General features: G+C 32.1%; 2 protein-coding genes across 5 annotated transcripts in view; both read left to right on the top strand.

The window, feature by feature from the left end:
* The window catches only part of LOC118746330 (SEC14-like protein 2), an 80577-nt gene extending 66126 nt beyond the window's left edge, over nucleotides 1–14451 (top strand). For all 4 annotated transcript variants that reach the window (XM_036480182.1, XM_036480181.1, XM_036480179.1 and 1 more), the window contains 7 exons: nucleotides 10168–10237; nucleotides 10322–10365; nucleotides 11482–11599; nucleotides 11662–11952; nucleotides 12021–12220; nucleotides 13830–14145; nucleotides 14227–14451. In XM_036480182.1, coding sequence (XP_036336075.1) covers nucleotides 10168–10237; nucleotides 10322–10365; nucleotides 11482–11599; nucleotides 11662–11952; nucleotides 12021–12220; nucleotides 13830–14145; nucleotides 14227–14372 — 1185 coding nt within the window. In that variant the 3' untranslated portion in view covers nucleotides 14373–14451. The remainder of the gene's footprint in view (nucleotides 1–10167; nucleotides 10238–10321; nucleotides 10366–11481; nucleotides 11600–11661; nucleotides 11953–12020; nucleotides 12221–13829; nucleotides 14146–14226) is intronic.
* LOC118746328 (CTL-like protein 1) overlaps nucleotides 1–15606 on the top strand; it is a 46799-nt gene that overhangs the window by 8209 nt on the left and 22984 nt on the right. The gene's annotated exons all lie outside the window — the stretch shown is intronic.

The raw sequence follows: 15606 nt of genomic DNA, 5'->3' as shown, positions 1-15606 counted from the left end.
GTACAAAAACATACTTTGCATATAAAGAAGCTTTAATTTACACTTTGTATTCTGCATTCGCTTTGGTTTTTGCCAAGTCGTTCTTGAAGCAGACATAGTGGAAGTATTTAGTATCGCTTAAATTGACGTTTACGGTGTGAATTTAATTTTATTCCAAGACCAACCGGTTTTCTAAGTAGATTTCCTTAGCGCAATAATAAAATATATTGTTGCTTCTTTTTGCTTTGAGAATATTTCATTGTGTTTTGTTGTTGCTGAAGTCTGCAATTAAGTTAGTAGCACAGGGTTTAACTTCAAATTTGCTCGTATCTCGAAAGTATATAATCATAAATCTGATAAATTTGGTATACTTAAACATAATTAAAGTTGAAGTTCAATGGCGTTAACACGTCAATGTTAATCATTTTTCTCTTGTAGTATATATTTTTTGTAGTTCTAATAAAGGCCGCTGTAGCTGAGTGGTTAGAGGTGCGTACTAACACTCCGTAGTATCTGGATTCCATCGTTGGCCCCGTTCTAATACTTACCCATCCGCTCTCAGTTCTTATTACCCTCACGTACCACCCTAATGTCAGTAAATTAACAGACCATTTCTGGCTAAGATAGTAAAAAGTCTTTTGTAAGATAAATGAAAAGCAAATGGCAAGATGGTTCGAAAGTTTTTTGTTATTCTAGCACAAAAGTCTTAGAAAAAAAGCTCTATCATTCACCACTCGTAGTGAAAAGCTATTTTGAGAGAAATCATATGTATATCAATAGCCGAGTGAATAAAGCACTGGCGTGCCATTCGAGAGATCCGAGTTCGAGTGCTCGGGTAGCAGATTTTGTAATTAATTTTTTTTTTAATTTTTTCTTTAATTTTTTTTTATTGTTTTAAGAAGAAAAATTTATGTACATACATATGTTTTTTTAATTCCATTTGATTTTGGAATATTATTATTATTTTTTTTTTTTTTGTATTTTTTCTTTATTTTTTTTCTTTAATGTTCAGATGATATTGTTAAAAAAAAATAAGATTTTGTTAAATTTCATTTAATTTTTAGGAACTTATTTTATTTTTTCTTTTACAAATTAAATTTTAAGTTTAATTTTTTTTTTTCAATTTCTAGACTTGTTTTTTATAATAGAAAAATATTTTTTTTTAATTTCATTAAATTTTTTTTAAATGATTTTATTGAATATTTCCCCCCTTGTTAGTTTTATTTCCTTTAAATGTTTAGATTTCATTGTTTTAAAAAACAAAATATTTTTTTTTTATTTCAGCTAACTTTTAGGATATTATTTATTTTATTTTTAAATTTTTTTTCTTTTAAATTTTAGTTTCTTTTAAATGAAAATATTTTTTTTTTAATTTCGTTTAATTTTTAGGTACCATTTTCTTTTTGTATTTATTTTTTTTTTTTTTTAACTAACTTATTTCTTAGATTTTATTGTTTGAAGAAGCATTTTTTTTATTTCGTTTAATTTTTAAAAATATTTGTATTAATTTTTGCTTTTTTCCATTTTTTTTTATAATTTTACTTTATTTATTAGTTTTTATTTGTTTTACTGAATTTAGTTTATTTTTATAAAAACTTATTGCTTAAAAGTAAACAGCATAACGTTAAGATCTCCTCGTTAGCAAATCTTTCAATTAGTCTTTCGTAAGACAGTAAAGAGCTTTCAAGATAGTTGGCAAAACAGTTGCCAGAATTGTCCTGTTAAGCTCATCATTAAACTTTTGCTAAGGAAGTGGTTTGATTATTCCAGTATGTGTGTAAAATATTTAAAACAAATTTTTTTGCCGAATGAAATTGCCTTGCAAAAATACTTTATACACAGCGGTGTACGGCGATCTTTATTGTTTGCTTGTAAGGTGGTACGGTCTAATGTACATATGTACATATTTAAATTTAAAATTGCTTAATAAATAATTGAGCCGAAAAGTGCGCAAATTGGGTTTTTTTTGAGTTACATGTTGAGAATTTCAAAGTTTAAAAAAATTTGGGAACCAGTTTTGCAAACTTCTCAACCATTCCCACGATCTATTCCTACTGGGTCACTTAAATGTGCATGTTTTTAATTTGCTACAACGTATAATCTAGTAATTAAATTAAATCGCATTTTAATTAACAATTATATTATTATCGAAGAAACATTTGAATATAAGGGGCAGTTTTCATGTGAGTGCAAAGGTACACATATGTAAAGGTGACGTAAATACCTACGTTTTTATTCGAAAAACTTTAATCATATAAACATATAAGAAAGTCCGGCCCAGCTGTGAAACTTTAACAAATTCGCAGGAAGCTGAATTCCCCAACAATCTCCCCTCTCTACGATAATGCAAAGAGGCCGCGCATCGAGCTTTTATTTTTCCCATTTCTTATACATACGTATGTATGTACTTAGTTACGCATATTTGCCCGTTTTTTTTTTCTGGTACTCGTAAGAGGCTTCATTGATCGCGTAGTTATGTATCTAAATATGTATCTATGTATCTGAGAAATCCAGCTAATCTTTTTTTTATTTTAATAAGTATTGAAAAAAACACCATACGCAAATCATTGGCCTTGAACTCCAATTGTGAGTGTATTACCTAAATTTAACTTCCGGCTCAATTATTTTGGCAATGCACTATGGGCTTAACGCCTGTTTTCCGGGCTGAAACTAAGTTTTTAGAGGTGCTAACATCAGCATTTTTCTTGTTGCTATATTTTGGACAATACTTATTGGCTGTAAACCAGAGGAAAGGTAACTTTGCTTTTTATAAGCAAGTGACCAATCAGCAGCCTTATTTGTGCGCAATTGAAAATTCGACTGAGCGGGAGATGTACAGTGTCAATTTTATTTGCTGCTATAAAAATATTAGCAAACGTTCTTTAAAAAAGTTGATATGGAGACTAAAGTCACGAGTGAGTAGATATTATAGTTGTGTGATAACAAAATATTGCGATTTTGTTTTGGTGATAAAATCTCACTTTTTTGCTATCTAATAAATTAATAAATTTTGCTTAAATTTTAATTGTACATATGTATGTATAAGCCTAGAAAATGTTGGCTAGGTTTGGCTACGATACAGGATGCAAGTTAAGAAATTCGGACTTGTCAGGCTTGCAATTGATGGATTAATATAATCTGGTAACATTTTTCAAAAATTGCGATTGAATAAATGGTTTTTATAACTTGGCGGCATTTTTTTTCTTAAATACGAATTCTTAAAAAAATGCATTTAAACTTTTTCAATAAAACTAAAAAGTGACCCTTTCGGTGGTCGTCAAGGGTTAAACTTTTCTTCTACAAAAACGTGGGAGTTCAAATGCCAATAAAAAAAATCATTTTTTAAACCCTATATTGTAAAGCGATATTTATTTTTAACAAAAAAAATTGGTAAAATTTCCCACAGTGCAACGGTTATATGTATTCGAAACTACTTACATACATACATACCATACAAAACATAATTAAAATTTTGTATTCTAAACACATTTGCTATTTTAATGAGCGGATATGGGAAGTTAAAAGCAAAATTATTAAAAAAATGTTAAACAATTTGTTTATTGAAATTTCAAATGCACACCGCTGGTCATAAGTAGTACGAGTATGGGTGTATATACTTGTATGCTTTTAACGAATTGTGGTATAGGGTTTTCAACCAAGTAAACTGAACTTAATTATATGCTTACATACATTTTTTGCGCGATGTTATACCTAATTGTTTGTATACTTACCTTCTCCGCCCAAAGTGAGTGTGCGTTTTTAGCCGGCACAACAATCACATCGAAATACTAAGTGCCACTGCCACTAAATAAAACTTGAAAATGAAGCACAAGCAACTCCATCGTGGCTAAAAGTAAGCCATGTTGAAGGTCGAAAATGCATTTTTTCCTAAAAAAAAACATACATACATTCGGTTTTCGTACGCACAAGTCTTGAAAGTTTTAACAGTATTTAATAGTCTACCATCAATGTCAGGGCCAGAGTTTAAAAATGTATACAGTGGCACGTAAATAGCGCGCAAACACAAAATGTTATACTTGATAAATATTTTCGTTGATTTTTTTTTAATTATATGTATGTATATAATCAATATAATCAAAGTTTAAAATTTTTTGTAAAATTCACGAAAGTTCAACAAAAATTACTCATTCAAATTTTTTTATTTTTGTTCAGAAGTTTTAGAAACTTTTTGGGTATGAAGTGACCTATTTAATTTGAGTATAATAATGTGCAAGCTTGGAGCAGCTAAAAATATCCATTGATTTTAAATATATTTTGTTTTTTTTTTGCTGACGGTGTTATGCATTTTCCTGCATATAAAAAAATTGTCGAACGCACGTACATACTAGGAATGTTAATTCGGGATCCTGGTCTTATTTAGGTCCTGAAAATCCCGGGATTTTCGGGATTGATAATTTGCACTGATGGCAATAATAGAAACTTCTTTTCTTGGCCAGTATTGGCTATATTTCTTTTTCTTATGTAATAATTAATATTTTTTTATAAATGTCTAGCTCATTATACATATACCACTGTGCGATAGTAAATTTTACACACAAAAATCAATACTAGAGTTCACTCTTTCATGCGAAGCTGTGTGCGTTTGAGCGAAAGTGCGAAAATCGGCTGTTTTTTTACAACAAACACATGGCACGGTGCCATCGTTTCGCACAAACGCACAGCAAAGCAACAAAACAAACGCTAATTTTTGCCTTTCGCATTTTCGCATCAAATAGTGAACTGCCTTAATATATTGGCGAAACATGGACCAAATATAGTAAAATTGCTTTTTTAGTTTGTCACTCTGACGTTAGTAATCCAAAAATGATTTAAAAAATTCAGCGAAACGTGCTTAGAGAAGAAGTATGGGTATCAAACTAAAAAGTAAATTCTGTAAAATTTAATCAGATTCAATTTTTTGGTGCATAAGGACTGGTAAGTATTGAAAATGTTCTTTTAAAATTTTTAACCTTCAAAATTCGCAATATTTGTTTTTGAAAAAATTATATGTGAAGGACTTATATAAACTCGATAACATCCTCGAATCTCGTCCTTCTAACTTCATCAATTCAAAAAATTACCTATTCGTCCTTGTGAATCCAAAAAAAGATTTAATTTTTTGAATTCTAAAGAATTTTCTCTTTCATTTGGTACCCATATTTTTATTCTACATTGCATTGAATTTTTTAAATAATTTTTGGAATTAAGCATATCTTTAAGTTACAAAGTCCTTTAAAATAAATCCTGATATCAGAGGCAAAAATCGAAAAATTCGTTGTCTGCAATGTGAACTTGTTTAGTATTTTTGTAAAGGTAATTTATCCACTAAAAAGAATTAAATAGAAATTTCCCTATAACATGAATTATATGCCGCCTAGAAGCCACTAAAGTTGACAAATTGTATACTAAGAATATTAATAAGAATAAATACATAAAAAGACATTATTTGAAATGAAATGTTGGTTTTACGTTTCTTATTTCCATATGGATAGTAGAGAGCTACGGTATTAAATATTTTGGAACAAAATTGAACACAGGTTGTCCCTGCGGTATTCCAGAAAAACAATTTTTTTTTATCAAAATTTCCAAAAATGTTAAATTTTAATGGAATGAATAAAAAATATATGTAAAAATATATTATTTTTTATTATTTTATTAAATAGCACGGGTTTTTAGCACTCGAAAGAAGAATTAAAATCCTGCTAATGCATAAAATTATACATATGTTGGTATGTGTGTATGTACATTAGGGTGGTCCAAAAAGGCATGTTTCCCCCACAAAGTCGGAATTTTTATACTCTCACCGAAAAAATATGCTCTTAAGTTTTCCATGTATTTTATATGGGGGAAAAAAAACCACTTTTCGTAGAAATGGTATAGAAAAGTTAAAAATCAATATTTTTCTCCCAGAAAACTCTGTTTATCTGCAGGAGATTCCCAAAAATAATAGCCAATTGTTTAACCATTTTTTCATCGCAACTATAATTTATAGGTCCACCAAAAGCCCACAAAACCCCGAAAAATGCAATGGGGCGACCAATTAAAAATCGTTGGTATTAAAAAATGTTTAAATAAAATGTTTAAATGTTGAAAGTCTCCTGAAGAGAACCAGAGTTTTCTGAACGAAAAATATTGATTTGCAAGAATTCTATACCATTTCAACGAAAAATTTTATTTTCCCCGTATAAAAATACATGGAAAACTTTGAGCGCTTTGAGCGACCTCTAAATATTTTTTGATTTCAAAATATAAAAAAATAGGTGTATACTTTTTTGGATATAGAACCATCCTAGCGGGTGAGAGCATTACAATTCCGACTTCACTGTTTTTGGACCACCCTAATGTACATATGTATGTCTGTTTGAATGATCTTAAACCAGTTATGACAACTTATTATTTTAAAACACAATTCTTTGTACTTAATTTTTTTTTTTTTACTTCCAAGGCCGAAGCGATAAATCAACTCGATTGTTAAAATTTAGTATACATACATACATATGCGTAATCAAGTGCAGAGCTCCACACTTGCTTATCAAGTATTCTAATGTTGCTAAAAAATTTCGCTGATTTTTGAAAATTTTTTGCGCTGACAATGACACTAATTTTCTTCCATTCGAATACAAATAGTATGTATGTACTAGGGATGTTAATTTTTTTACTTTTTACGATTCCGGGATTTTCGAGATGTCATTATCACAATCCCGGGATCCGGGGATTAGTCCCGGGATTTAGATATTCATTACTTTTCAACAACTTAAATCGAAAAAATTTGCATCTATCTCTCTTACCATAAAAGAAATAATAAATAAATGAGTTTGAAACCTATTTTTTTATTTAAAGTGCCGCCACAGTGCTTCCCCTCCATATGAAATGTGGGCAAAAATAGAATTATGGACGCTTCTTAGTAAAAATGAGAACGGTAAATTCAAAAATGCAATTTGTTTTTGGATAACTTTCATACTTTCACTGTAAATTAGTGATGTGCCGAGTCGAGTCGACTCGAGTTCTGACTCGAGTATTTTAGAAGTACTCACGTACTCGAGTAAGCAAATTATAGTATTCGCATACACAGACTCGAGTACGGGTCTCGAGTACTTATAATTATCAAACACCGAATCAGGTATTTTTGATATATAAATGGCGGTTTAGCGTTAAAAAAAATATATATGTATATATATTTACCAAATACACCACACAACTAAATTAAATTTAATATCGTTATAGGTATTAATTGCCAAAGATGAAAGGAATTTTAAATTCCAAAGGAGTAATTTTATTGTTTATGAATCTAGATCTCATGGAATATTGTCATTATAATTTAAGTACTAGTTGAACCTTTAAGGTACTGAAGATTTATTTGTTTTAACTCATTATTTACTTTGGATATTTTTTTTATGACAGACTACTAAGTTCTAGTTGTACTATGATAAATAAAGCAACTGTTATTGAACCCTATATTTATTTAATTTTAATTATTATTTGTAAGTATGTAGGAATTAGATTTCTATGTTTGGATCTACATAAATCGGATATACTGTCTTGGAGTTAATAATAATATCATGTTAAATAAAAAGTCGGCATTTCGGTTGGGTGCATGTTCAGCAGTCGAATCTATAACGTATTCGAATACCGAGCTCTGAACTCGAATACTTGATCCGAGTATCTGACTCGAATCCTGACTCGATTCTTTTTTAAATGAGTACCAAAATACTCGAGTACCAAAAATAGCCGACTCGGCACATCACTACTGTAAATGCAGTTTGAAGCTGAAAATTTGCGTTCTTGTGGCATTTATATAGGTATGTACTACATATAGTTCGTTCTATTTCCAAAAGTGAGGTGTCAAATGACAGGGCTTGGCCTGCAGATGTGCAATAAAGTTTTATTTTTTTTAACGAATTGCCACCTGTTACTAATTTTATTAAAATTATTTAATTAATTAAATGAACTAGATATTACAATACGGGAGTCAATTGAAATAGTTTTGAAAATGATTTACTTTTCGACGACGAAGGTAGAAGGGTGGCCATAGTTTAAAAAAAACCAATTCACTTTAATAAAGGGAATAAGGTAACTGAAATTTGTATATCAATGTCAACCAAGAAATAAGTGAAGAGTAAAAACATTCCTGAGTTAATTTAAGAGTCCAGTAATTTAAAAGGAATGTAATCAGAACAAATCACTGCTTGACAATGTATGTATTTGCAATAAAATAACAAATACGATGTCGTAAGCCTTTGGTTTGACACAATTATTATTTTATTAAAACTAGATTTGACTTTACAAACAGGTGGCAACCATCTTCGTAATATTTGCAAGCTAAAACCTTCTTAAATCTCTCTCATTTGACTCCCATATGGTGATGATATATATCTATTTCAATAACCTAATTCCTTTAATTCCAATAGAATTTGATTTCTTCAACAGGTGGCAACCCTCTACATGTAGTTAAGAAATAAACCCTTTTCATACACATTTCGGTTGATACCCATCTCTTAATAATTTATTTAACTTATTAAAAAATTGGAATTCATTTTTTAACAGGTAGCAACTCTAAAAAAAAAATAACCTATTGTCTACAGGTCAAGCTTTTTAATCAGGCACTTCATTTTTGAAAATAATATGAATCGTGCATGATTTTATGCATTAGCATGTATGTAAATATCTTTTCACAACTAAGTGACTAAGTACGATCTCCACGCGACCATTTTGCAAGTCTTCATAGAACAACAACAGTCAAGTAAATATTTACCAAGCTTTCTCCCAGCGGTGCATTGTACGGTCTCTATAAATTATCAACACATTTGCCTAAGCTTAATAATCGAGCACGATTGAGGCAACTTGAGTCCCGAAAAGATTTACTTTAATTAAATATTTACAAAATTAGTAGTTAGCTGTTGTTTAATGAAAAAAGGTTAGTATTAGTCTTATCAGAGCGTTATAATTTGACATGGGGATTATTTTTCTGACACATTATATTGCGTAGAGGGTATCGGTTTTAGGCATATACATACATTTCAACATAACTTGGAAAGTTAATAAGACATGATAAAAGCTCTGAATATACAACTAACAACGATGTATTACACAGGGCCACACTGATTTTGGTACGGCAAATGTTAAAACTGTTTTTGATAGACTTTTCTGTGCTTACTACGAACCCGTAACCCGAACCCCATTAGGCCCAGATTTTGAGAAAAACCAGGTCAAAGTGTCAAAAAATCGTGTTTTTTGCAATATTTGAGAAGCTTTGGCAAAGAAAGAAATTTTTTTTTCCATTTTTATTGACCTGTGTTATTTATAGAAACGGATATAATATCAAAAAGTTATAGAAAAAATCGATTTATAAAAATTTCACAGGGTGCCGAACATACATACTTTCATAGCACTGTAGGGAAAATTGCAAGTTTTAAAATTACAACCAAAAAAAAAAACGCTGAAACACGTGTACCCAACTTCTAGTCGTGGATTACGAAACCCTATTTGGTTTTTTAGATTAGGTAATTTTTGCAAGATATTTTGATTTTTGTGAAAAAACAACAACAAAGTTTAACATGGAAAAAATTAACAGATTTTTTGTAAATTTTTTTCATTTGCACATATTAAAGTCTCTTCTTAAAAAAAAAACTCAAGCTGCTAGCGAAGAAAATCGATAAAAAAAATAAAAAAAGTTTGTAAATCATAAAATGAAAATGCGTAATACTTTTTTTGGTTGAAATGTGAGCAGCAAAGAATGTTACTCATACGCCATATAGTACATGGCCATACTCTTACATGGCGTATGTGTAATATTTTCCATGTTAAAGTTTGAATTTTTTTCATTCGTAATGCAAACTCAAAATGAAAATATCTTAGGAAAATGACCAGATCTAGAAAAAGGTTTTTTATGTTTCGGCGTTTTTTTGTGTCATTTTAGCGTTCCTGCAGTGAAATGTGTGTTCAAAATCGCTTGGAAGAAATACAGTCTAATGTAAATACATATATAAATTCTTTAAAGTAAATATTTTTACAGAAAGTTCACGCCTACAATCGATTTTTTTTTTTTTAACTGAATTAATTTGGGTGTAGGGTGCTTCAGTTGGCGAAAAATTCTTCATACATACATATGTATTGTTATTGTGCTAATTTTTGTATATAAAGAATCTAATTGATTAATTTACTGATTACTTTACATTTATCTCGTTACAGTTTCGCAAAAGCGTTTCCGATGTTCTCAACGATACACATGATGATTACTTTCTTCTACGTTGGCTGCGTGGTATGACAAGCTTCCTAATTCATTCATTGCAAAAGCATCCTTTTCACAATAATTTATATTTTTGTTTTCCCTTTTCAAATTTAGCACGCAAATGGAATCCAGAGGCGGCCGAGCATATGTTACGAGCGGTAAGATAATATTTTACTTTTTTTTTATATTCTCAAATGCAGCAACCCGCACCATTTTTGCGGGATCAGAAATGAGGGAGTACACATGCGGGATCCGCGAGAAATCGATAAATAAGTGTACCCGCGGAAAATTTTATTTTTTTTCTTAGGCTTCCTTTCAGATGCTAAATTTCGAATATATTCTGGCACACATTCAGCTCTAGTGTAATTGTCAAGAGTATCTTATATAGAATATATATTATTTTAAGACCATTTTCAAATATCAAACGGTAAAAGGTTACGCTGAAAAACAGGAAAACTTAGTTAAATTTGAATAATCCAGAATCACTGATGTTTAAGCTAGTTTCAAAAGTTCCTGAGATATGCCTACATATATGTGCAATAAAATACGGTCGAATTTAAAAGATAAAACTTTAAAGACTTTATCATTCTTTCGGAAGTATTATCAAAAAAGTCAACCCAATTAAAAATAAATACGTAGATTTTTTAAATCAACACTTTTTTTATATATGAATTTTGAATATAACTGTTTAGAGGATATAATATGATTTTTTTCTCAGTCCCGTAAATCCCGCGAATCAGCGGGCTTGATTATCTCGATCAAGCAGGCTTGCGGGATTGCGATTTTTATGCGGGATTGGCTTCTCTAGTTGTGACTGCAACATTTTAAAACAACAGGGTTTAGTTTATAAAATTTATTAAGGAAAATAAAATGAAAACTCTAAATCTTAAAAATTTTTTTCAGTTATAAAACAGCAACATTTCAAAATGGTCAAACCAGAAGTCATAGATCGCGAAGGAAAAATAAATATAAAATATACATTTCCTTTAATAAATTGTATTTCCACATGTGAAGTACAATTGATAAATAACCTTTGAAATTGATTTGAGAGATAACCATATTCTCAAATGGAGATCAAACTCCCCTTTTTTATTGAGAAAGCTGCAATTTTCAAATCAATATCAAATCATGTTTGACATTTGAGAAAGGCTTTAAGTTCAAATCATTCTCAAATGTATATCAAACTCAATTGTTTGCTGGGAATTCCAGTGTTATTTTACAAAATAACGACCACTACAACCTACATATTTACATACATACATCATTCTTTATAGAGTTTGAAGACACGAGCCACGTGGAATGTGGACAACTTGGAGAAATGGGATGCGCCACGTGCTCTCAGGGAATATATGCCGTATGGATTGATTGGTTACGATAACGAGGGATCGCCAAGTAGGTGCAGCCATTCGCTTAATTATATTTTAGTAACATTTATTATTTCAACATTTTCGCAGTTATTGTTTGTCCATTCTACAAATTCGATATTTGGGGTATGCTACACTGTGTCACACGTTTCGACTTCCAACGTTACTTGGTCTTACTATTGGAACGTTTTATGCAAGCTGGATATGAACAAAGCAAAACATATGGACCACAAGCTCGACAATTGGTAGTCTTTTTCGATATGGCTGATTCCAATTTGAAGCAATATGCATGGCGGCCAGCGGCCGAGTGTGTTCTATCAACGGTCAAAGAGTACGAGAGCAATTATCCTGAGTTGCTGAAAATGTGCTATATTGTCAATGGTACCATCGATGTGCATACATACTTCTTTCAACGAGACCTAATGTTTATGTTTTTTTTTTTTTTACAGCACCCAAACTCTTCTCGGTTGCTTTCAACTTTGTGAAAAAGTTCCTGGACGAATACACAATGAGCAAAATCAAAATCTATAAAAATGGCTGCGATAAATGGAAGGAGCCCTTATTCTCCCATGTGAATCCTGATATATTTCCAAAATGTTTTGGTGGAAATTATGTCGACGAGAATGGAGATCCAGAATGCAAATCGAAGGTTAGTTGGTATTGATGGATTTACTTTTGAAGCCATCACACGGTCCAAGAATGCGCGATTCTCGAAATGTTTTTTTTTACATTTGTATTTCTCAACGTCCTTTTGTAAAGTCGTATTAGTTTTGCGGTAATACCAAAATTCAGACATTGCGGCTTCCAGGTAACTTGGCTGTCGTGCTGTCGAAAGCGGCTTTGAAATCGGCGCAGAGATTGTCAGTCCTCGAATCGTCACATACGATATCGTACTATTCGTCACGTAAAAATACATTTTTCGGATCATGACATACGTGAACGTACTCTTTGTCCCATTCAGCTTATACTGCCTGACGTATCACGTAATTTTCTTTTGTATCGTTTTCGATCCGTGAACGGATCTGACGATTCGAGCCCTTCGATTCGAGGCTTATTTTTTATGCTTCAAGTGGTTATGTTTCCGGCCCCAGCGAAGTCAATCAGTCTCAGTCGGTTATGAGACCTTTTATCGTAGAGACCGAATTTTCCGACGATCGACCACACAGAGGCTTCCATTGCATTACTTCAGTTTTCCTTTGCTCTTATGCGGACGTCAACCGACCGCCAAAGCCACCTTGCCCATTAAGGGCCCAAACGTTTTAGGTGCATGCCCTCAAATAATTTCTCTGAAAATGTTAACATGGGTCGTTGTCAAAAGTAGAAAGTCTCATCCGAATCTTGTATCCATTGGAAGTTTGTTTTACGTAACAGATCGGTCACAACCCCTGCGCACAAGCCGCCGCCAAGATGGACGTCCGCTTGCAGCTGCATCTTCTCGTGAATAGACGATGCACACTTTAATGGACTGTTATGCCGAATGCGTGGGAATCATCCCACTAAATTTCTAAATTTCACAGTGGTCTAAGGCTTTACACGGATTGGTTATGGCATCTCACCGCTGCCGATAGAGTAAGAATTGAGTATTGTCGAGCTATGCAATTTACTTATCCTAGATCAGGGATAGTGTTCTATAAACTCGTCCTGAAATTCTTAGATTTAAGTCCCCCTCTCCTTTAACTTTTAGCAAGATCTACTTAGTTACCATACAAAAGGGGTTCGTTATCCATCATATAGTTGCACTGCAGTTAAGAAAGCTATCTTTGTGACTAGGACTTACTAACACGCTTGTGTGGATATGAACGCAGATGCTCCGCTGGTGGTAGGTAGTTCGGTAAGCTTGTACTTTGTTTGATAGGCACCTGGAGTAGATTTTAGGTTCAGTCCACACCAACAAAGGTTTGAAGGTCCAAAAAAGATAGAGAAGTTGACCTATTAAAAAAATTAAACTTCATGATAAATGCAGTTTGTAATGCTTTGTGAATATACTTAGTAATAAACAGACTTTTGCTTTTACTCCCCTTCTTCTAAAACCGTTTGTCGATTTGGGGCCCGAGACCTCTAAGAAGTTTCGCTAGTTTTTCGTACCAAATTTCCTGGGGTCCCTATGTACTCGTGGCCACGCTATTGTTGTTAGTCCAATGGTGCCGAGCCGAAAGATGTTTTCACTTAAGCGTCATCGTCCATATCCATTGCATTTAAATAGAAATCTACAAATCTACATACATATGTGCATAAACCATTCACACCTTTCCTTTCAGATCATTTGGGCTGGTAAAATTCCTCAAGATATGTTTGTAGAACACGGCAGTGGCAGTGACGACAACGATAAAGACTATAACGAGGCGACAATAAGTAAGGGTAACAAGCTCAAGCTGGACTTTCATGTGACCGAAACGAAACAAGAAAACCTAATGCTATCGTGGGACTTTCGCACATTCGACTATGACATCAAATTCGGTATATACAGCATTGACAAGACGACTGGTGAAAAACGCAGCGAAGTGGCGCTTGGTACCGTCTATTCCAATGAAATGGACGAGGTGGGCTTCATCTCCACAAGAGCCAATACGACATGTAAGTTATTAACATGCGTATACATATGTACATAACTAAAGCAAACCCTTAATATTTTCCCACATACCCATACATATTTAGATACGGTGGTTTTCGACAACTCACACAGCTATTTGCGCAGCAAACGTTTACGTTATTGTGTGAATCTAATCTCTGAAATTGATGATATTACAGAGCTCTCGGCGCAAGTACAACATACTGATTTAGTAGAAAAAAATGGCGATTAAGGCGTTTTACTTACTTAAAAGGGCGAACAATATGATCAAAGGATCGATGTGAATGTGATAAGCAGAAGTTAATGAATGCTACCAAACCCAAGGTACATTGAACAGGTAGTATCAGTAGAGCAGCTGATTTGATTTATTTTCAAATTATTTGGTCTCGAAAATGTCAAATATTTTTAATTTTTTCTCACGAAAATTATAAGTTGTTAAAATCCATTTGCTTGTGAAACCTTTTTCCATAAAAAACAAGCGATTGAATAGCAGCTTTGGAACGTTCGCCCAACTCGGCAGCATGACCGCTGATTACTGGGCCTTGCAAAGGATGGATCAATGCTTCGAGAAGCAAACAAATTTACTAGGAAAGAAAGTTGCATAAATTTTTATTTTTTCCAATTTAAATTTTTTATTTTTTATAATTTTTTGTATTTCACATGGCACGCTTTGATTTAGAAGAAAAAATTCAGAACAGTTGTTGACACTTTCGATACCAGAAGCAACAACAAAATACACGCAAATGTTGTTTTTGCTCTACTGATACCACCTGTTTAATGTGCCTTGTACCAAACCAAATATTCAAACGGATTCCAGGCACAGTTTATCGAGTCATTATACACTACTGTATGAATTATTGAAAGCCAAACAAGAAACTTAAATATACATAGGTAACGACAAGGCGTATTTAACAAGGTGGTGTTGGCCGTATATAAGTAAAAAATTACACTAACAAATTATACGCTGATGTCCATACTGTCATTGGTATGAGTTACAACAAACACATCATTTTGACGTAATGGCCTCCACGGCGAAAAACTCAGCTGTCGCCCCAACACCACCTTGTTTAATACACCTTGGGTAACGATATGTACCTTAATATAGAAGAGCTCTAACTCATTTTCTCTTTTGAAATTCAGTTCTGCGCAAAAGTCGGTAGATTACTCACTTAAAACTTAATCGAATTTAAAATCAATTACTACATCAAAAAATTAGTTTCTATGTTAATTGAAAACCAGTTCAGTGAAGAAAATCACATCTGAACCACTTTAGTGGGTATAGAGTTTTATAAATACTCTGCAAAGAACTAAAAATGTTAGATAGAGCCTTTTTATATTAAGGTAACGATAATAAACTTGCATTTTATTTGCTAAGAGAAACCCTCCTGTTAAAATAATTATAATTGATTGTAGCAATTTATAAAAATATACTTGTATATGTGAAAAAAAATAAATAAATAAAATCA

This window comes from Rhagoletis pomonella, unplaced genomic scaffold (assembly GCF_013731165.1).
Source record: "Rhagoletis pomonella isolate Grant_MI unplaced genomic scaffold, Rhpom_1.0 Rhpom_scaffold_00010, whole genome shotgun sequence".
Taxonomy (NCBI): domain Eukaryota; kingdom Metazoa; phylum Arthropoda; class Insecta; order Diptera; family Tephritidae; genus Rhagoletis; species Rhagoletis pomonella.
The sequence above is the reverse complement of the archived record's forward strand: the minus strand, read 5'-3'. Positions and strand labels throughout refer to the sequence as shown.